This window comes from Diprion similis, chromosome 8 (genome assembly GCF_021155765.1).
Source record: "Diprion similis isolate iyDipSimi1 chromosome 8, iyDipSimi1.1, whole genome shotgun sequence".
NCBI classification, from domain to species: domain Eukaryota; kingdom Metazoa; phylum Arthropoda; class Insecta; order Hymenoptera; family Diprionidae; genus Diprion; species Diprion similis.
The window spans coordinates 12,085,788-12,107,732 of record NC_060112.1 but is presented as its reverse complement, the minus strand read 5'-3'; the positions used below and the strand labels follow the sequence as shown (position 1 = coordinate 12,107,732).

Sequence of the window (21,945 nt, the reverse complement as noted above, 5' to 3'; positions counted from 1 at the left end):
TATATATATATATATTGATACATATTATATGTGAAAGTAAAGTAAAGTAAAGTAAAGTAAAATGAAATAAAAATACCATATCACATCGATGTACACTACCTTTATATATACACAAATCCAACGGTCACAAGAATCAAAAGATCCTTGCAGGCTCCCATCGTTTCCCAAAATATTATATCCTCAATACTCATTCTTATACTGTACTTTTATTGTCTTTTGTGTTGCGTGCTTGGTTTTGTAGACACGAGATTAGTGCCTCAGAGGTGACCCGTCGTTGGTCCTGGCTGTTCTTATTTCCTGATTTATACTATATATGTATATATACATTTAGACATATACAGTTTTGTGCTTTTGAACCGCACACCTGATGCCGCAGTGTATTTCAGTAGCCGGAAGTCAAAGCCAAGTTAAATATTATCCGCGACAATGTTTAAACGCGTAGGTATTAACGGCTAGTTTTTCTTTCCTTTATTAAACAAACATACGCTTCGTTTCCACGCAGTTTTATTTGCAGACGTTACACTGCGATTCTTGAGCCGTTCGGATTATTCGCGTTACTCGACTACTCGATTAATCAGAGCTTTCGTTTCAAGCACAAACTCTTCTTTCTTTACGTCACGATATTTCATAGTTGAAATGTCGAGTCCTTGGTACGATAGAACTTTCACGGAAATCTAGCTTTATCCTTCCGATAGTTTTTCGTCACGTGGATAATCTACAGGACAGTGCAAGAGTGACACGAGTTTATTACACGCTTTATTCACTATTTTCAATCACCTCATCTGATTAAAAATCGTGGGTTAAAATCATTCGGGAATCATGAGAAATCAAGCTTAAATTATTATTTAGTTTCAGTTTACAACCGTGACAAGTCAGCATTAGATTCTTACTCACAGGTTCACTTGTAGAAATCAAAACTATTTTACACGATTTCATACACAGTGTTCCTTAAACTGTTATAAAATTTACGGTCTCAATAAAAGTTCACACCGATTAGTGCAAAATTAAACGTTATTGATATAAATTCTTCGATTCTTCACACACCAAGTGGTTTTAAAATCAACACCAAAACGACGTGGACTTCTATAAAATATTTCTAACTAAACTGACTCAATCTAACAACATCGGTTCAACTGCTAACCCTCGTATTTACTCGGTGAAGACTTCAAGTGTAAATTCTCTTCTTCTCAACGAACGTATATCGATGTTGCATCGTCCTCAATCCTCCAAAGCGTTATTACACTGCGATTTAACGCGTGGTTCCAACAACTCTTCACTCTTGCCTGGACCTCCTCGATCATCGTCAGGCATCTTTTAGCCATGAGTAAAAATCCAGACTTTCCACCGCCTGATCCCAATCACTCAACCCCAATCGCCTCCCGCTAATATCGGCAAATTCCACACTTCCCAGCCGGATTTTAACCTGGTTTATCATTGTGTTGCAGAGTCCCGCCTGGGTACGTTTACCAGTCACCTTACCTGACCGCCGCTGCACCTGGAGGCTTGGTGCCACTTCCTGCAACGCAGCTCAGCCACGCGGCCGCAGTTGCGGCCGCATCTCAGTTCTATGAGTACCAAAACGCGGCCGCGGCTGCAGCTTCTGCGGCTTCTTACCCTGGGACATCGTATAATTTCGCTGAGGCTTATCCCTACAGCAGCGCAGCTGCCGCTGGTACGTTTGGTCGAATGAATTTTTAGAACTCTATACTATTTCTTTATGTGTACAAAAAACTCTGCATGACGTTGTGAAGTATGTATGGACCTCCGGTATACATACACTCTTGGTTTCGGACACCTTGTGGGCGAAATGCACAAATTCAATGAGATATTCGTGCCATCTGCGATATTTTCTTTAACTTACAATCAACAATTCAAAATACTCTTGCGAAATAACTCGCTCGGTCACTATTTTCGTTCACGATTTTTTATTTTTTTTCTCTTCTTTACAACGAGCGTTGCAAACTTTCGAGTTAAACGTATAATTGTGAACTCTTCAAATGAATCGAAAGACGCCGAAAGTCTTGATCTCGCAAAATTGTATAGAGAAATTAACTTATCCTCGAAACTGATTAAATATGTAATATTTGAGTTTAAAAATTGGGAAAATTTGACAAATTTTTTTTTGTATTTGATAATAATTATTCACATTCTATATCGTTAAGCGTTTCACGAAAGAAAACGTTTTTTTATTGTTTAGATGAGATGCTCAAATTTTGCTGTTACAAATTTTTTTGATCTGTACTTCGCGCGGAAATATCAAGACTGGTATTTGAAGACTGGATAGCCTTACGAGTCAACAGAATTATACTATCATAGCATCGGATAGCTGCATCTAAATTTAAAAAGAGCTTTGCTATTTCGCAGGACGATATATTTTAAACGTCGCTTTCTACAAAGCTTTCGCTCGGTTGAGCTTAGGCACTAAGCCATGCTTTTCACAGCTTCGTTTAAATCCTGTCACGCAATATAGACAATGCGCTCATATTTCTCGGCCTCTGAATCCACCTTGAACGACAAAAATCTTTGGGCGATTTTCCAAGCATCGCAGGTGCATCTGTCTCGAAGAATTATACGTGGGAGTTAATTTTGAGAATTATAGTGAATAGTAGCAGTGACATTAAAAACGAATTCTTTATGCATATAAATAGTAACAGAGATTGATATATAGATAGATAAATAAATAGATAAGTAACCTTTATTATCTCATAGCTAGACAAAAAGGTTACGCGATTGCAAATAGATTAATAAATATTTCTTCGCAACTTCCTGACAAAGGATTTAATCTGATCAATGAAATATTGTTTTACAGTGCAATTTAATATTATCACCTAACGTCAATTCTACGATTGTTAATTGCAACGAATAATAATAATATTTTTATCGATCGATAAAATGTTTTAACAGCACCATGAGAAAATATGTTTAATAAAGTCAGACTGATTTCATCGTCTGATGTATAATTTCTATACATGATGCTGATTAGAATATCTCCGAGCACAAGAATATTCACAAGCAATCAATTACTAAAGAAAACTCGCGCGACGTGCTGCGCCGTTGCAAAAAATATGTTGACTTAAGAACTGTTTGACTATCCTAGAAAGCCGACTGAAATATTTATAATTCAATCCAATTTAGACACCAGGTTACCCCACTCGTTAACCCAATAGAAATAATGGTAATAAAAATTCTGTGTTGTATCAAAGAAATAACGGAAACTCAACGCTTTTTAGGCTTCAAGCATCCGAGATTAATTGTGTTAAGAATGGCTGAAACGTGCTGCCTAGAATAATAAAAGTGAGAAATCATAACAATTTTCGAACGCGGATCTAAAAATCCCAACTGAAATCAATCTGCCTCAATTCAATCGGAGAAATGTTTCTTTGTTTTTTAGAGAAAAGATGAGTTAAAAATGAAAAAAAAATGTTTATATTTCACGTTATTTTGAGATTTTTTAAGTGACGAAATTGATCGCTTGATCGATTTCAATTAATTTGGAAATTTGGAATATTTGCAAGTGATATCATCAAAGTATTATTGCGATACTTGAGCTTCTTTAGTCGAAATTCCTTACGATTAAAATTTTTTTTTCGTATTGTTGCCGAGAAAATATTCTGTCAGTTAAATTCAACACACCCATACAGTTGACTTTCAATCACATATTCCAAACTTTAATACTGTTTAAAACGACGTTTTAATTTCCGCTTCATTTTCGACCTGCAAAAAGAGCGGAAATAATTTATCGGACTTACCGAGTATGGCGAAAAAAATATTTTGTTGATTAAAACAAATATCGTTTCATACGATGACTCAAATTATTTTTTCGATCACGTTTTTGTTGAATGTAATAACACTAATTCGTATTGTTATATTAAAAACAAACAATAGATTTCTTTTTTTTTTTTTCTTTCCATATAAAATAATTCTTTTCTCATCCACTGAGAACGGAAATTCGAGCGTAAGATTTTTTTCATTCTACAGCGCTTCGACGAACCTGAATTACGCAATGAACAAACTTTTCAAATGAAAAAGAAAAAGGAAAACAATTCGATTGATCTCTATTTTCTCCGTTGCAGCGAACGCGGCAGCGGCAAGCTACGTGACTCCTTACACCTATGCGACGCTACCAGGTGCCGGAGGACTTCCGGGCGCAGGAGCAACGGGAGCAACGTTTCCGGGTTTGCCCTACCAGACGACACCGCAGGAGGCGCGACTCCAATAGGAACTACTTCGTTCGCCAGCAGCTCAAGAACTATTTTATAAAATGAAAAAACGTCTCAATTCTCAAATTATGTATTTATAGTCCTTATCGTATAATATTATATAATTAATTATAATATAATACAGACGGCTCGGCGAACGTTATTTGCGCGAAGTTAGGAGGAGCAGATATTATGCGTATAATATACTTATATATAAACGGGATATCAAAGAAACCAATGCGGAACAGAAAAACACTCTTTTTGGTTCCTATGTGTATAATGCAGCTAAGTTTTTAATCAACTCGAGATTTATTTAGCGAATCTCGGCGTCAATATGATTATACAAACGGAAGTCAGTGAGTCGGAAGATAATCGCTGCTGTATCGAAAGATTTGATCTTGTGCTGTCCACGCAGTCGACTATATATGGTAATATACACGTAGTGTATTTGAGAAATGAAAACGGCAAACTGATGAAAAACGCCCGCCATTGACGGCCATTTATTGTTACCCCATGCATCCTATATTTATACACATTTTATAGGTACGTAATTATGTCGCATATATATAGTGTGAATTGCTGACCACAGAATCGTTTGTCATCTGTTATAGCTTAATGCGCATGCGCTACAATCGGAGAGCAGTTGTTTGCCAGTGCAACCAACCGTCATGAACGTAACCTAAAAAATTTTAACAACGATCACTGGCAGTTGTGTTCAACAACGATAGCTGTCAAAATTTTTGAGGTTACATACATTGCGATGGGCTTTCATCTCGATTTCTGACGGTTGGTCAACCTGGTAAACAGCTGCTCTCGAATTGTATAACGCATGCGTATGAATCGAAGTAGCAGACGACGGACCATTCTGTCGTTAGCAATTCGCACTGTATATAGCAAAAGCTGTACGAAGGTTATATGTTTGAATACTTCCAAACGGCGGAATCGCTTCAGCGTCGTTTATATGTGGTATAATAATTCTAACGTAACTCGTTTGTTTTTCATTATTATTATTAATATTATTATTTTTACTATTACTATTATTACTATTATTATTATTATTATCATTATTAATTATTATTATTATTATTATTATATATCTATTCCTAGCATTTTAATAACGTTGAAAACGGTTATATGATTAACTTATTTAGACGATCTGGTACCAGGAGGGCGGACTAACGCGATCGAATCTTGAAGACACTTATTTCTTTCTACATACTAACCAGACCTCTATATCTTCCCTAATCTTCCCCAAGGAGCCAAAATTGGCGTTTTGGGTGGCACAAGCCCTTTCAAGCCAATCGCCTCCAAAGAGAGATACTAGTTATACTATATTTATAGATGCATGTAACATATATGTACGGATATATATGTATGAAAATAAGAATCGGATGTACGTAGGGTAAATCGTATAGGCGTAGATATGCATATTGCATATATCTACAGGTACGAATCTAGCCTTATCATATATGTAATGGTGTAGCCCTAATATTGCCTTACAATTAGACCGTATTTGCGCAGAATGGTTAGCCCTGCATGTATATAATATAATATATTATTACATATTAATTTGTCAAGTCAATTTTCTTACACGTGGACAATGTTTTGCTCAGAAGCTCAGATAATGATTCATTTATAGCTCATTGGAAGAAAACTAAGCTTTTTGTTAAAAAATTTTTGGTACACCTGTTTTTTTTTTTTTTTTTTTTTTTTTTTGTGCTCATTTCATCCGATATCTTTTGGACATTGTTTCTCAAAAGCAAACTTGCGTATTCTTTCGTGACTTTAAATTCTTGAAATTGAAAACTAAAAACAAAGATAAAAAACGGGTAGATGTATAACCTATTCTTCTATTTCTGATAGTTGAAAAGAAATCTTTTTTCATTGACCTGTGAATACGATGAAATAGAAAATTTCCTCGAAATAACGGGCAAGAGAGTAAAAAAAAAAAGGAAAAAAGAAAACAGAAAAGAAATGAGCAAACTTTACAAAAGTAGTTATCATTTAATTCATCAACGTTTTAATCACGTACATCACAACGATGAGGAATGATCGGAAAATTAAAAATCGTTGTTACTCTGACCAAGGTTGCCTTACATGATATTTATCAGGAAAATGTTTTTCCAAACATAATGTGTCTTATCGGTCGAGGCCTTTTGTCAATCGTTGAGACTCACTCGAATTTTCGCGCAGTAAATTTTGTAGAAACAGGAAACGAGTTTAGCTCATTTAACGCCAACAGTTTTTAATTCAAGGCTTAAAATTTGAAACCAGTAAACGCAAAAGTCTTTGATTTAATATTGTAAAATTTCTCCAAACCATTAAATCAGACTATCGATTTTGGGTGAAAATTTTTGATAACTCAAAACTGACATCTTACGTTCGAATATCCACACAAACATACTCATGGTGCCTTAACGAGTAATAGTTAATTATCTTCTAGTGGCAACGAAACTACATAGAATATTCGTAAAAATTTATTTAACAAACAAACAAACTGACAAAAAAAAAACAAGCAAACAGCAGCAACGAAAATTACGATTCTGCAGGCGAATCGTCGGTTAGAAGCTAGTCAGAGTGTTATAAAATATATATATATACGTGTATATACATGGATATACATGGATATATATGTATGTATGTATATGTATATGTAAGAATAGACTGCAGAAGGACACGTGTTGAACGAGTTTACGTTGAGAACAATAAGAGGATGTCTAGTCCTATTAACTTAGCGTCACGTGGCTAAAGATCGCAAGCTAATTCTAACTTTAATATGATAGTTTAAGTAAAAGCTTACTTATTGTATAGTCCGAACAGTAAAAAAAAAAAAATTGAAAAAAAATACCACAAAACAAGCGAATGGAAGAAAACGAAAAAGAAAAAGAAAAATGCCATCGAAGAATTATATACAACGGATAACGATTTGGATTAGTCGATTGTTTAATTAAGAAAAAGAAAAACAACGACAACAACACAACGACAAAAAAAAATACAACAACTAGTAAACACCATAGGAATAAGTACTAATTGATAAATGATTAGATAATTAGGATAATAGGAAGATAAATTAACACCACTATTACTATTGCTATTATCATTATTATTATTATTATTATTATTATTATTATTATTATGATTGATTATTATTATTGACTATTATTATATTTTTAATAATATTATTGATATCATTATTACCATTATTATGTACTTATAGTAGAAGGAACGGCTGAAGATGGTGTCGAATTCTAATAATATTGAATAACGACAATGTTTCGTAGTACATACATTATTATACGTTATGAACATGAGGAAGGTAAGCGAACCAATAAATTTTAGTTCGATTATACTTCGTCTCAGTATCTCGTATATATTATATATACACTTAGTATATTATGTAATAACTGTAATATATTACCTGTTATCATCGATATTATATACTTAATTATATATATACATATTATATACATATATGTATGTATTTATATATATATGTATATATATAATTAGGTTGCAAAGAAAAAAAAACAAAAAAAAAACAAAAAAAACAAACAAACAAATCACAAAAACAAGACAAAAAAGAAGTGTCAGCAAAATTGATACAAGAAAACAAAATGAAAAAAAAAAATAATAATAATAATGAAAGAAAATATATTGTCTCTGAGAGATCGTGTACCTTCACTTCCGAGAGTTGTTATTCATCTATGGATTTTTTCGTATACTTACTTTTAATTAAAGTTATAACCGTGCATTTCTAATATTCTTGGTCTTCTGTTAGCTCTACAGGTCAAGGAAATTTCAAGCATCTCTGAACTGAATCAAACATTTTAAACCAGCCAAAAATCTTTGGGTATAAATTACTTGGTGATGCGATAAAAAATCAGAGGCTGATTTTCACGCAGACAATAAAATTGAGACTTTGCAAAGAATGCTCATCTTCGATTTACTCATAATTGCTATCGCTTGTGAGGACTTTACAATCGTCTCGACAAGGTCTTCGCTAAAAGAGAAGGAAATTCCATTTCTTTGTCTGTGAACCAATCCTCGTGACTTACTATCCTCGCGATATGTAATTATGAAATAGGATATTGATCAGAGGAAGAACGAACGCAAAAATTCTCCTCCTTCGAGAATATCCTACGGGTTACACGTACTACATGTAATTTATCTTTCAATACAAGAAACAATATTTTATCCGTTTTCCAATCGTGATCGTGAGATTTCTTTTTTATATTCATGGAAAAATTTCGATCTGATAATAATTCCTTCAAAGTTGCTTTTACATTAAAACAATGATTATTAAGTAAATTATCTTTTCTACTTCGAAAAATTGTGAATATTTCAACGAGTTATCCAGGTCTTGCGACACAAATATTATCGAGCATTTGCGTGGACTCTCTTTACTCTCTGATCGTAGAACTTACAGTATTTCCGTTCATTTTTTATTACACACATTCTTTGCGTCTTCTTCTTTATCAGCAATTCGGTGATAGCATAAACACAGTAGTATGGTAATATTTGCGATTCGATAAGGCCACGACTATCTCCAACATCTGATCACCGATATATCGCTGCAGTGCCGAGCCGTTTGTCATCGCGTGAAATTTCACGCCATATGGTTCACGGACTTCAAAAAGCCTGATTCATTATTTTTCTCCCGTCGGTCTGTCTGGTCCGACGAACTCTCAGTTCAACGTTTTCTCGATCTAAAGATAATCGTGTAACGGCTAACGCGCGCCTATATATCAACGCAACAGCTCGGCGTCGCGACGCTCAGACTAAATCTTACTTTTCCCTCCGTACAACGAGAAAACAGCGAACGGAATGTCAGACCGAAAATAGCAATTTCTTCGGTGAAAAATTTCACCAAGCATATAAGGTATATATGTGTTGGTATAAACAGGCGAGAACGAGGATCAGTCGTCAAGTCTTACTAACATAACGCGGACGACAAGCTGATCAAGAATTTCAGAGCTATGACTTAGGGGGACCCGATACTCGGAAGAAGGGAAATATAATTTCACACGACGTACTTATTTCTAAAGGAAAAGTAAATTGAGTACAAGATCAAACGCAACTTTCAAGCTGCATAGACGAAAATGTAACAACAACGTTAAGAATGATCATTTTATCGCACTAGTGCGATACAAGCCACTTTTTTTTTTCTTTTTTTTTTTTACAAATGGAACTCGTTCCTGGGAATGAAATGTAATTTTGCGATGCGATAGGTATTTGCCGTTAGTAAGTCGTCCAAAATTGGAGGGGTCGTCGGTATGAAATGCATTACTAATAGGTATTAAGAAGTCAGTTTTATTCTCTGTCGAACCCTTACTTCTAGAAAAACCCAGCGAATGATCAGCTCTCTTTCATTTTGATTGATTTCTTTGTCTTAGCGAATTGATCGGTACGATAAGGAATAAGGAACTTTATTTTACAGTGTTTTTAACAAATTTTTTAAATCTCCAGAAGAGATTATGGTATGTTTTTGATTGAAAATAATCAACACATGAGGTGACAGCTTTTTTCTGAGTACTGCTTACGGAGATAAAAAGTTGCAGTTTTTAGAGGCGAAAATTGAGACCCGTAAGTTGTCTGATCAAATCAGGTAAAATCAGTCGAGGCTATCATAGACCTAAAAAATATGTATGCATGGGATTAAAAGTTGTCAGTGATAACAGCATTCCGTAAATTCTCTCATTCCCTGATCTTGGAAAAGAATAAGAAGCTGCTCAAAAAATTTCCAGCATCGTTTTTTCCGGAAATAGTGCACCAATGAAACAAAATCTCTACTAAGTGGATTAAAAATACAGATTTGTGTAAGTATGGTAAAATCGTATTGCACGTTATAACTATACTATACTGTGATGTGTAACATTTTGTACATATTTTTCAGAAAAATTCTGGAGCTTTGGTCAACAGCTAAACGAGTTCAGTAACATTAGCATCGGAGCAAAATAACTTGAGGCTACAATCGTTCCGAACTTTCTGATTATAAAACTTTTTCTCCATTTGTAGAAATATTAGCTTATGTTACTTGAATTTCCTTTGATTCACTTCCATCGCATAACAATAATGTCATTCCATTCGCGATTACTATATAATTGACAATTAATTCGAAATTATGAACATAAAAAAAAGAAGCATTCGAATCAAGTCATCTTCAATGAAAATCTCTAATCACATAACTCAGTACAAAGTATCACATCTCAACGGATAAGAAACGGGGTCAACCACCCCTTGAATCTTCGTCCACCCCACGCAGAGAGCGGTCAGAATCGTCGTCTACACTACCGACGGAGTTTCTATCTTGGATGCGAACCAATGAAGCGAGGCTTTGGCTGGGCGTTCGCGAGATAGAGCCACCAGTGAACGAATTGGATGATTTGGTGGGAAAGTTAAACAGTTTAATTTATTGGTGGGGGAGTATAGATAGAGGTATGAGCACCCCTCAGTTATGCCGCGTTTATTCGCGCAATCAAACTGTGCCGACTGCAAGTGACATTTGGATCGACCGATCCAGCCTCTGCAGCCGAACGCACCTTGTTACCGAAAAGCAAGGACCCGGGATTCTGCGGTCCTGCATCTATGGAACAAGGAGTGACATTCCGCTGACGAGTTACAAAAGACGAGGTGAGTCGTGTTGTCGAAAAATTTAAACCGTTTTCAGTTTTGTTCGGTATAGAATCTGGAGATTAATATCGAGCCTTGCAACACGCTGTGTAGAAAAGATACTATCAAAGATGCGTTTACCGATTTCCTTGTTTCGAGTAAGTCGATCTTGACGCGATTTCGATTTAACTGTCTTCATCGACGTCCGTGACTCGAAACTGGGAAACGGACACGCGACCCAATTGAATAATCCGACGCAGATATTTCAGAGTTTGAATTTCGATCCTGTGAATTACCGGTTACTTGCGACCAGAAGCATGACACTCGGACTACCGATCACGCGATTGCGTAACGATTCAGTGCCGGCAGGTGTACAATTAAACGATCGCTGACGAAGTTCGTGACTTGCCGATCTCCGATCACCTATGCGGAGGCGATTGGTTGACCGTTTAGTAGGACGTCAGAGGATGGGACGAAAAATGAAATGAAAACTCAGAGCCTCGCAATGCGAAGGTCGGAACGGCGAAGAGCCGAACTGCGACGATTGCGATCTCGATCGCTAATCCGATAACCGGCGCGTTTCAGCGATAAGATTGAAAAGCACCGTGTGTGTAATGCTGGTAATCCCTGGTACCGTAAGCCCGTTGAAGAGGGGATTCGTAAGAGGGAAAATTGACGCTGTTGTACCCACGTTACACACTCGAGTGCCTGGGTGCTTGAAACGCTTTAAACTAGTCGAGGCCCGAGTCTGAGCGAGCATCGTTTAGGCCGCATAACAGCCTTTATACTACACGGCATTTGTCAGTATGGAGCCGATGTAGGTACCTATTATCGTCTGTCTTTGACGACAGCTTCGTTTTCTTCCATGTCATTTCGCGTCGGCTTATTTTTTTTTTTACCGATTTTCTGACGATCCGTGCGGATAAGTTATCGAAGATTATGATTCAGCGACAGGAAGTTGAATCATCCTTTAAGACGCTAATTTCAGGATGAATTAACGACGTCCGATTGCAGTGCAAAATCGCGAAAATCCGGCCTGCCCCCATGCTGAGAAAATAATGCAGTTTTCTGGTTTATACCATTGAAGTTATATCGATTCAGGTCATTGCTCCGATTACGAAGAACAAACATTCGATAAAAAATACAATGCATACTATCATCGTGACATGTTATATTTGCTGTCTCTTTTCGTTAGTTTTGTTTTTGGTTATCGTTATAATCCTGCCTTGTGTGAAGCTTGAAGAACGGACAAACAATTTTACATTTCTGAAAGGTTATTCATTCCAGTTTACAAAATTCTGGTTCGACCGGTCCTGTTACCGGTGAGCCGCGAGCGTTTTTGTCGATTTAAGTCATGGAATTGGTCTAATTATCGATATGTGCACGAATAAAGTTATAACTAAACCCACTGAAAATATTGACACGCCGCCGTGTGATATATGAAAATTCTCCATGCAACTGCTCCATTATTTTTCCGGTCGTTACAACCGAATGTTTTCCGTCCGTGAGCTTAACATGCTTATTCACAGAGTGTAAGTTGACTTCGAATTTGATCCGAGAGCCTTGAAACAGGCCGCGAATATTCTTTACGTATCGTCAACGCATTAAAGAAATTTGAGAAGCATTGGAGTGAATCGATCCTCAGAGAGTTGTGACAGAATTAATGTCGTTGAATATGTCTCTGGCCTTGCCTCATGTAATCGTAGCCAGAGGTTGCAAATAGGTGAATTTACCGATATGCGTTAAAGATCTAAATTGACAACGAGATTACATCATTTTGACACGTCAATTAGTCACTAGATTGTAGAACTACTTGTTACTATAATCAGATATTCATGCTCTACGCTCTTATCCCGCAGAATGTCCGCTTCAAATCTGCTTGAAACCGTATTTAATCTGACGCCTAAAAGACCTGGATGAACAATCACCTGCAGTTTGACAGAATATTTTTACTTAATACTTTTCATTTAGCTAATCGTCAATCTTTCAAAAGAATGAGCTTGTAGTTTTCTTCGTCGTTTAGTTCCCCCATCCATCGTTCACCTCTCGAAACGTCTGATTAATCCTGACCTTTCAAAGCTCCCCGTAATCGTCTCGATACGTAAATTATCATTAACGCAACAATACGACTAATGACGGGTGGTCTGGTAAGATTATCACCTGCTATGACCAAAACATTGCACCAATTGCAAACAGGTGAGTATGCATCGTGCCCAATCAGCGAACCTTTGCGGGGATTACCAACAAGCCACGAATCACATGACTCATCTTCGCAGTTGTTCTTCGTATCGTTGAGCAGCACATTTGAACTGTTATCTATCCAAATAAAGTCGCATACATTGATTACGAGTGAACTAAAATATCAAATTTAACAAAATATTTGAGGAACGTATTGACAGGAGGATCTAGGCGATGGTGAGTCGACCTCGAAAGAGGTCGGATAACCGATTATCCGTCAGGCCTGAAAGTAGCTATCTTCGTATTTTTCAGGCATTCTGATTGGCGGTTCACAAACCTTTTGACCATAACTGTATTGTGAGAGCGTGTTGTTCGGAGTATGCTTCGGATAACCCGACATATTCAATGTCATGCCGTTCCGAGTTCGGTAACTTTGAGTAACGTTATTTCGGTCTGCACAGATCGGTGCAGTTGCAGTGATCGATTATGGCCGGGGAACATGACTGCGGAGTCTTCGGCTTCTACCCTCGATGGCTGAGGGGAAAAGCGAACTTCAAGTCCTTCATGGTCGTCTATTCACTTCTCGGCACCGTGCAAGCGATGTCCTTCATCTACATCACCGTCACTCTCACCACCCTTGAGAAAAGGTTTAAAGTCCCCAGTCGCACTACAGGTGAGATATTCTTAATTTATGTCCACTATTTTGGGGGCATTTTCATAACTCGGGTGTTTCGAAAGAATTTAACTGTTGGGATGAATTTTGGTAAAACATCGATGCAGTTGCATTAAAACTAGAATCACAAATGATTAGGTAAGCCACCGTTTTGAGTTCGATTCATTTGGTTTATAATTTAATATTCTCCCCCGTTTATGTCCATAGATAATCATCACATTTCGTTGTAAACTAAAATAGTAGTAAAACGACTCAAGTCTTCCGAGATTTTTTTTTTTGGTATGGTGTGGAAATGTACACTTCGATCAAAGTGGTCAAATCGGTTATTAGTGGGTGTGGAAATTTTGCTTCTGCTTTACTTCGCAAACAACGTAAATTAGTTCAGAGAAAAATTCGATTGATAAATATCAACGAGACAAATGTATTCCTGGCACTTGAAAAAATCCACACTCGAGATTGATGAATAGATATGAACTAATCTAGAATCTAGCAGTTAAAAATAAAATAAATAAAAATATACAAGAACTCTGTCATTTACTAGCATTGCTTGTAGATTGGATAGTCATTCTATGAATGAGACACCATAGAGTATCTTCGCGAATACGCGCTATTTCAACCTATAATTGAGAAGGGAAATGACATAATTTGATGATCATATAGTTAAAGAAAGTTCAAGAGTAAAATAATGCTATAGGGAATAAAAAATTTGAATTTATTAATATTCAGTCATAAAAGTAGCGAAGCTTCTCCTCGAAGTAACAACTTTTGTTTCATAATAACAATTTCAAGAATGCCAGGCACTTCTATTTCCAAGTCACTCACAAAACGACGACGATTAAATTCTATATTGCTCAGTCTTAAACCGTATAATGTTATATGATATTTGGAGAGGAACTGATAATGTGTAATCAAAGCAGTTGTTTGGGCATGGATTTCTTCGTGTGATTGCAAGTCACGTATAGCGGGTATTACATAAAAGTACATCCGCAGAGGTGCATAATGATCAGTGTTTTTTCACCTCTCGTTCAAACATGTCGACTTGGTTATTTAACTAAGCCCAATCCCGTTGCGCAATTCATCAATAGCGATGGTAATAGGAAATCACAATAAGTGAGCAAACAAAGCGCATTGTAGCCGCAAAGAATATCGCAAACAACAATTCGTGGTGTAGGACAAGCCTAGTTCTTGCATGTAGTCGATAAGTCAGAGTCTCTATTCATCGCTCATTCATATCGTCAACGATTTATCTGATTTCGAAACCAGCACGAAAGTTATTCTCGTAACGTGAGAAACGTTGTCTCAGATAAGTAATCGTCACAAGTGGATCTTAGAATTATCCACCGAATGGAATATTTAGCGGCTTACTTTCGATCACTTTGCATTGCACTGTATAGACATTAACTGAGAAAAATCAATCGATCACCCGTACGGCAAGAGGAAGGAAAAAATGAAAAAAAGAAACGACACGAGCCGTGGTTCGCCGCTTTGAAATGTTTGAAATCGCGTGATATTGCGCGGCAATCGAAACGGATAATAAAATATCATCTGGCCTGGAAGTGTTCGAGATTTTTCCGGGATCCGTCGTTGCGAAACCTAGCAAAGTCATTTAATAAATGAAAACAAGTTAAAACCGCAGCCGCGCACTTTGCGGTTGATTTTTCTCCACCGCAAGTGTAAATATAATGTATATATCGTATACCAATACGCGGTCGGATAAGCCATCGTACCTTGGGATAATACTTGTTCTGAAAAGTCTTTGGGAAGCCTCGATCGCGCCGTGTATGCGGTGTACAAACAAATATGTACAAAACACACACGCTCGTTACCAACACGAATTCAATCTGCAGATGGTAGCGGTATGTACGCTAGTCCGAAGATAGCTTATCAGAGGCAACTATCGGCTTCCAAGAAAATGACTTACGAGTCAATTTGAATCGTTGTTTACTGCTCTAATGAACGTACGACGTCTATAAAATTCTCGATACTTGTCGTCTCTCTTTTTTTCGTTTACCTGTCTGCTCATGGAAAAACTCCTCCACACTTATCACAGCCTCACAATATCGTTACGAAACGTCTGCGCCAATCGAGACTAGTTTGGCCTCGAGACGTTCTCAACTTTATCATGAATCGCAGGTATCATGCTCTCCGGAAACGAGATATCCCAGGTCCTGTCCATCGTCCTGATTTACTACGGAGGGTCAGGACATCGGCCGAGGTGGATAGCAGTCGGTGTCGCTCTCAGTGCGTTGTCCTGCTTGGTCCTGGCTCTGCCGCACTTCATCTATGGACCAGGAAAGGACGCCATGGCTCTGACCAAAGAGTACCTGGACCACAAGATGCTGAACGCCTCCTCGGACCCCACGGAGATGTTCATATGCTCGAGGACGACGGGGACGGAAATCTGCGACGAGGACTCTCTCTTGGACGTCAGCCTGCTGCCCAGGGTTTTGATCTTCTTGTCTCAGTTCATCCTCGGCATCGGTACCACGCTTTACTACGGCCTAGGTCAGACCTACATGGACGACAATACGAAGAAGAAGAACACTCCGATGCTACTGGGTAAGGGTCGTGCCAATTAGAGGAGCAGTTATAACAACACAAGATTGAAACTTGTCAATATGATGACTGAACGATATTTTGTGACCCGTTTTCTGACGTCTGAATGCCGCTAGATATTTCGTCGATATAAAGATGTCTGTTCGAGGACAAAGAATGGGTCAAAAGACATCTTATCATCCGTTTCATGACTTTCAGTTTTGTGTTGTCTGTGTCTTGACTTGCTGTTTCCTCAAATCATTATCAATTATAATTCTACATATACGTAATATGTGTTTTCTGAACGCGCGGTAATTGTTTTTCTTGACTGAATTATACCCACGATATCATCCACGATATCTTCGATACAACACGTGACGAGGGCGTGTGAGGCAGGTTTGACCTCGGCAAGTGGATCATTAAACAATAGGTTTAATGATACGACGCTCATACTTGACGAGAACGATATCAGGTGGTTGGCCGATTTCGAGTGGATCGTCTGCCGAGCTCCAGCCTGATTAAACAAAAGAATTAAATCTTACTGATCTGAGCCGTGCGAATTATTCCAATTTGTCAAGTCGCTTGTCTGGTGAAAGATAAATGTTTATCGCGTGGATAACCTTTCTCTCATATTTCGATACTTAAAAGTTTCGTTTTTTTCCTTCACATAGTACCATGAACAATAAAGCTCGTTTTATGATGCACGTGCAGTTCAGACTATCGTGCCTCCATGGCTGAAGTTACTATATTTTATAGTGGAATTTTCGTATTGCAAAGTCAATTATACCATCAAATTACCATAAACACTGCAATTTCACATCGCCTCGTTGAACTATATTTTATAATTTCGTTAGATAGAATTTTCAACGGATGTTTTATTTTAGTTGTAAGAGGAATCACTTTTATTCGCCAGGATTAACGTTTGGTTTGAGAACGCTGGGGCCAGTAGCTGGATTCTTGCTTAGCTATCTATGTCTGAGACTTTACATCGACCCATCCCTGCACCCTGTCATCACACCAAGCGATCCAAGATGGCTAGGAGCCTGGTGGCTGGGTTGGATCATCCTCGGTGTGACGATGGGAACGTTCGCCATTCTGGTCGCGCTCTTCCCCAAGGAACTGCCAAAGCGGGAAGAAAAAGTCTCCACCAAGGTGCGTAGAAGAGTTGATGCTAAATATCATGCCGTGACTTGCTGTGTGAAACATGTTAAAGATATTTCTCACTGATTTCTATCTCTCGTATTATTATAGGATGGCGAAATTCCGCTGAAACTGGACTTGTCCAACGATATTAAACCTCCGCCACAGCCGCAAGATGTGAATAAACCCGAAGAATATAAGCCGGACCGAGTTATTGCGATGAAAAACTTTCCAAAGGCCCTGAAGAGACTGCTTACAAACAAACTTATACTTTTCAACAATGTCAGTGCGGTCTTTTACATTCTTGGAGCATCGGGCTACATTACTTTTTACGCTAAATACATGGAGATTCAATATGGAACATCCGCTGGCGGTGGAACAGTTCTTGCAGGTGATCTAGTACTTTGTTTATTGTCTAATCGTGTACTTGCTTTAGTGATTACTTGAAAGTGATGTGTTCCATGCCTGCAAAATCCTTAACTTTGTTACACTTGCGGAACGATAACGTGAGAAGACAGCAAATTGTCGTTTACTCTGCATGCCCAGGACAGTGATCAAAAAATTGTTCATCATAACAAGGGCTGACTTTGAAAAAAAAAAATGAGAACATTGCGACTCAAAAAACAGAGTTATTTTAAGTGATTTCACGTGTCACGTTCGATCATCAAATATCTCGCGTGGGTTTAAAAAAATTGACAAAATCTCATACACTTAATAAGACGTCATGTAATTTCACAGATTTCATTTAAAATTTAGAAAAAATATGAGATTATATTAGGTTTGGCAATGTTTTGTGTGAGACTTGCTCGGACTTTACCAGTTCCTAAGCATTTTATGAGGCTTGGGAAGGACTTCGTATGATTTCACAGTATTTCATGGAAAATGATGGGTTTGTGTAGATTTTATGAAACTGGAACGACTGATGGAATTTTATAAAGTTTCGTAAGGATTTCCCAGATTTTATTCTCTACATCATGGAGATCATGTCTACAACTGGTATGCGTAAAAAATCGAGCTTACTGTATTCGGTGTATACATATATATATTCTCACTAATTGTGTTTGAGTTTTATCATATTCTTATCTCACAAGTGGCACTAAAATCGTTTTCAGAATCGCATGTAACAAGAATAGACACAAAACGAATTAGAATCACATAAATAAGAACTTTATATGCCGTGAGTTTGACGGACAAGCTTCGGGGTCACGCATGATGAGGATAAAGCAAATACGCGTCAATTTAGCCTGAGAATTCCTGCCCAACTTCAAAATTGTTTAGAACCTCTCTTATATTCTGTTTCAGGACCGTTATCCTTGCTCGGAATGGTTGTAGGTTTCGTGGGCTCGGGAATAGTGATCAGCAAGTACAAGCCAGGTCCGAGGCTCCTTCTCGGCTGGAACGTGATAGTGGGTTGTTGCTACCTGGCCGGAATGGTGACATACTCTTTCCTGGGGTGTTCCGATCCTGGTGTACGAGGAGTAAACATGGAAACCTCGACGTAAGCCATCAGAGGATCAGTAGCGCGTCTGTCAAGTCATGCACTTCAACCGGTTGCCGAACCTTAACGTTCAATTCCCTTCGCAGGTTGAACCTGACCGCACCATGCAACCAGGACTGCACCTGCGAAGGTATCAAGTACTCTCCAGTCTGTCATGTCCCTAGTGGAACAACCTTCTTCTCCGCGTGTCACGCTGGGTGTAAAACAATGCCGAATAAAAACGAGTTCGGTAATTGTTCATGCACAATTGGATTAGGCAGCTTGGAATTCGAGGGCCAAACTCGTTTGGCTCCCACGCCAGTTCTGCCCGGAAGCCAAGTAGAGTCGAAAGAGACGTCCTCGGCGATTGATACCGACAATGTGGTCAAGGCTGGACCTTGTGTGAGGAATTGCGACGGGCCCTACACGTGGTTCATTGTGATAACCTGCGTGATGCAGGTAATTGGCTGCTCCGGCAAGATAGGGAATGTCCTGGTGAATTACAGAGCTGTGGAGAAGGAGGACAAGAGCATCGCCCAGGGTTTCTCCCTCATGCTTATATCCCTCTTCGCCCTTATTCCCGGGCCCATCATATACGGTACGGTGATCGACTCGACGTGTCTTATTTGGAATGATTCCTGCGGGGAAAGGGGGAATTGTTGGTTTTATCACAAGGACAACTTCCGTTACCTGTTGAATGTCTCTGCGATTGGTGAGTGACTTGACGAGTCTACGCGGCTTCGACTATTCGGCGGTAGTCATTTTTAATTCAACCGCTATTCCAGGTTTCATCGTGATAGGCATCCTCTTCGACAGCGCCGTTTGGTATCTGGCGAAAAATCTAGATTTGTATGGTTCGGACGAGGTGGACCAGCGCCGGGAGTTCGTTAAGGGTGAAAACCCTGCGCTACCGATCGGTAAGAGCAACGCCGATACGAACCAGAGGGTTAGTCCAAATCAGAACTCGGCGCAAAGCGTAACGTAAACGGTGCAATCCTCGATTCGAGCAGCGACTGAGCAAATTACGATAAATAAATTACACTGCACTAGTAACAAAAATGATCGCTAAGGCTTCGAGGTCACTCATTGCAGGCTGATTGCAGGTGACGTATGCTGCGGTGCAATCTCGTTGTATAGGTAACGAAGCTTACACGCATATTATTAATAATAGGTATTGTAAAATATGTGAAGGAGACACACAATCTTTTGTAAATAAAAGTTATAGAATATTTTTCATAATTTATCAATCTTCGTTTTATTTTTTATGTTCTCGGTTCTCTCATTACGAGGGTAGTTTTGTCGTCGAAAAAACGTCGAGAACCCTTTCGTTAACTTTAAATTCGGTAGGTTATATTATACCACTGTGCTTGACGCGGAAGTGAAAGAAGAATTCGCAGAAGAAGGAGAGACAAACCGACTTAATGTACAAGCCGCTTTTTTACATGAAAAAATGCCCAATGATCCTTCGCAAACGAAGAGTAATTCCCACAAAGCGGTCGTCTGAATAAAAGTGTATACATATATAAATTGTTTTAGCATCCCTTCTCGGTTATGCAGGGTAGGTTCGACGAGAAGGGGGAGGCGGGCTGAGACGAAGAACCGTCGCGGCGTCGCTTGACGGTCTTAGGCCATTCGTCCGTCTGTCCGTGAAGATCGCTGCAGTCGTAACGGAGAAAAAGGGGTGGAGGTTATACAGGCCGTGCGGAGTTTTTGTTTGAGAGCCTTTTAATTTTTAAGCCTCCTAGATTTCGCCTCTAATGAATTCAGCGCCCCCAACTTGCGTCGCGACGCCTGCGTATCGATCGGCAAGGTCCGTCAGCAATATGGAGATGCGCTCTGGCCCGGTATTAATGGATTAACTGTCACTCGAGTGGAGGGTTCATCGCACCCCCGCGCTTCCGATGACGAAGATTCGAAGAAGACTCTGCGTTTGGACTCGCGAATTTTCACCGTCTTGACGGTGCTTGTACGTCGACGCATTGCGGATGACCCTGACCCATCTTTCATACAGAACTCATCAGCCTCTTCTAAGCCCAAGTACAGTCGGCACTAAATCTTATCTATACAACGTCCATTTTATCCCCGGCAACCTTCCTAAGCAACATTGCTGTGTCATGTCGCGCGATGCAGCAACATCTCACAGAGGTATTGGCGATCGTGCTTTCGGATTTCTGCCACGAACTGCCGAGTCCACTCCGGGAAAAAGATGTTTCACGGTTAGCCGTGTAATCACCGTCGATTGATATCGCGATGAATTATTTATGGCATTTCACGTGGAATGATTAAAATTCGCCTCCCCCCTTTCCGTCCCTCATCCCTCCTTCCCTCCCTCCTTCCTCCCTTCCTCCCCCCCTATGACCAGCGCGCGAAGGCGTCAAGACGCTAAATGGTCCAGTACAGTAATCATGAGTCTAATCTAACTCGTCCGGCCTGGCCTCGACTCTGAATGCTGTAATTTACTTGATTCACTCGACAATTGGGTTGCAACATTCAATTTACATTTTTGGCTATCATTTTACGCGCGGACCTCTCAATCTTTCGAAAACCAGTTCCTGCGAATCGACGGACTGAGAGTTACCGAATATTGTCAAGTACTGGAAAAACGGTAGCAAATGAATTTCTGCAATCATTGATACAATAGACGTATATACCCTTGACTAAAAAATGCTAAAACTTTTCAACTCGATGGTAGGGCTTGTTGGATTTGACAGAGTCTTATTCTTTATCAATCAACTTCGTAGAATCTTGAAATCATTATGAAAGAGGAGGAAGTCGGTTTCAAAATTGATACGTATCTTTGGTACCCATTTAACTTCCTTTGCGTTTTTTTATTTTTTCATACCTTTTACTCATATCGAACAACTTTCACTATTCGGTGTAAGTGAGACGAATATTTGTGGTGCTTGTCGAACATTGGACGACAAACTTTGTGGCGGCGCCCGTTATATAACCTGTGGAATAAATGCATTTCCTGCATTTGCTTAGCACCTGTAGCGGCCACATTTGCTTGGTGTAAACCACACTAGGCTGATCATGAAAATAGACTGATGATAAAGTTGTCTCGGTATGTTTATTAATGCATTAACTGAGGTCTGTGATGAATCGCGTGTACACCAAGTAAACAATTTAGTTGA

At 38.8% G+C, this 21,945-nt stretch overlaps 2 protein-coding genes and 1 long non-coding RNA gene across 3 annotated transcripts in view; all 3 read left to right on the top strand.

Annotated features, from left to right (window-relative positions):
- LOC124408753 (RNA-binding protein 24-like) overlaps window positions 1–4,263 on the top strand; it is a 33,944-nt gene extending 29,681 nt beyond the window's left edge. Inside the window, exons 5-6 of the mRNA XM_046885913.1 lie at window positions 1,446–1,672; window positions 4,074–4,263. Of these exons, the coding sequence (XP_046741869.1) occupies window positions 1,446–1,672; window positions 4,074–4,219 (373 nt within the window). The 3' untranslated portion in view covers window positions 4,220–4,263. The remainder of the gene's footprint in view (window positions 1–1,445; window positions 1,673–4,073) is intronic.
- Window positions 4,264–6,018: 1,755 nt separating this feature from the next.
- Window positions 6,019–7,085, top strand: LOC124408754. Its single transcript, XR_006929464.1, has 2 exons — window positions 6,019–6,802; window positions 6,858–7,085. It is a non-coding gene; the product is annotated as an uncharacterized LOC124408754 (long non-coding RNA).
- Window positions 7,086–10,674: 3,589 nt separating this feature from the next.
- LOC124408840 (solute carrier organic anion transporter family member 74D) lies at window positions 10,675–20,029 on the top strand. The gene is made up of 8 exons (XM_046886083.1): window positions 10,675–10,829; window positions 13,439–13,659; window positions 15,793–16,218; window positions 17,108–17,346; window positions 17,446–17,725; window positions 18,637–18,832; window positions 18,919–19,523; window positions 19,597–20,029. Exons 2-8 carry the CDS (start codon window positions 13,473–13,475, stop codon window positions 19,794–19,796), a joined length of 2,133 nt encoding a protein of 710 aa, XP_046742039.1. The 5' UTR covers window positions 10,675–10,829; window positions 13,439–13,472; the 3' UTR covers window positions 19,797–20,029.
- Window positions 20,030–21,945: the final 1,916 nt, after the last annotated feature.

Coding starts and splice junctions, on each gene's coding strand:
- LOC124408840 (XM_046886083.1), top strand. CDS start 13,473: ATGGCCGGGGAACATGACTGCGGAGTCTTCGGCTTCTACCCTCGATGG. Junction 13,660..15,792: donor AGTCCCCAGTCGCACTACAG/GTGAGATATTCT, acceptor CATGAATCGCAG/GTATCATGCTCTCCGGAAAC. Junction 17,347..17,445: donor AAGAAAAAGTCTCCACCAAG/GTGCGTAGAAGA, acceptor GTATTATTATAG/GATGGCGAAATTCCGCTGAA.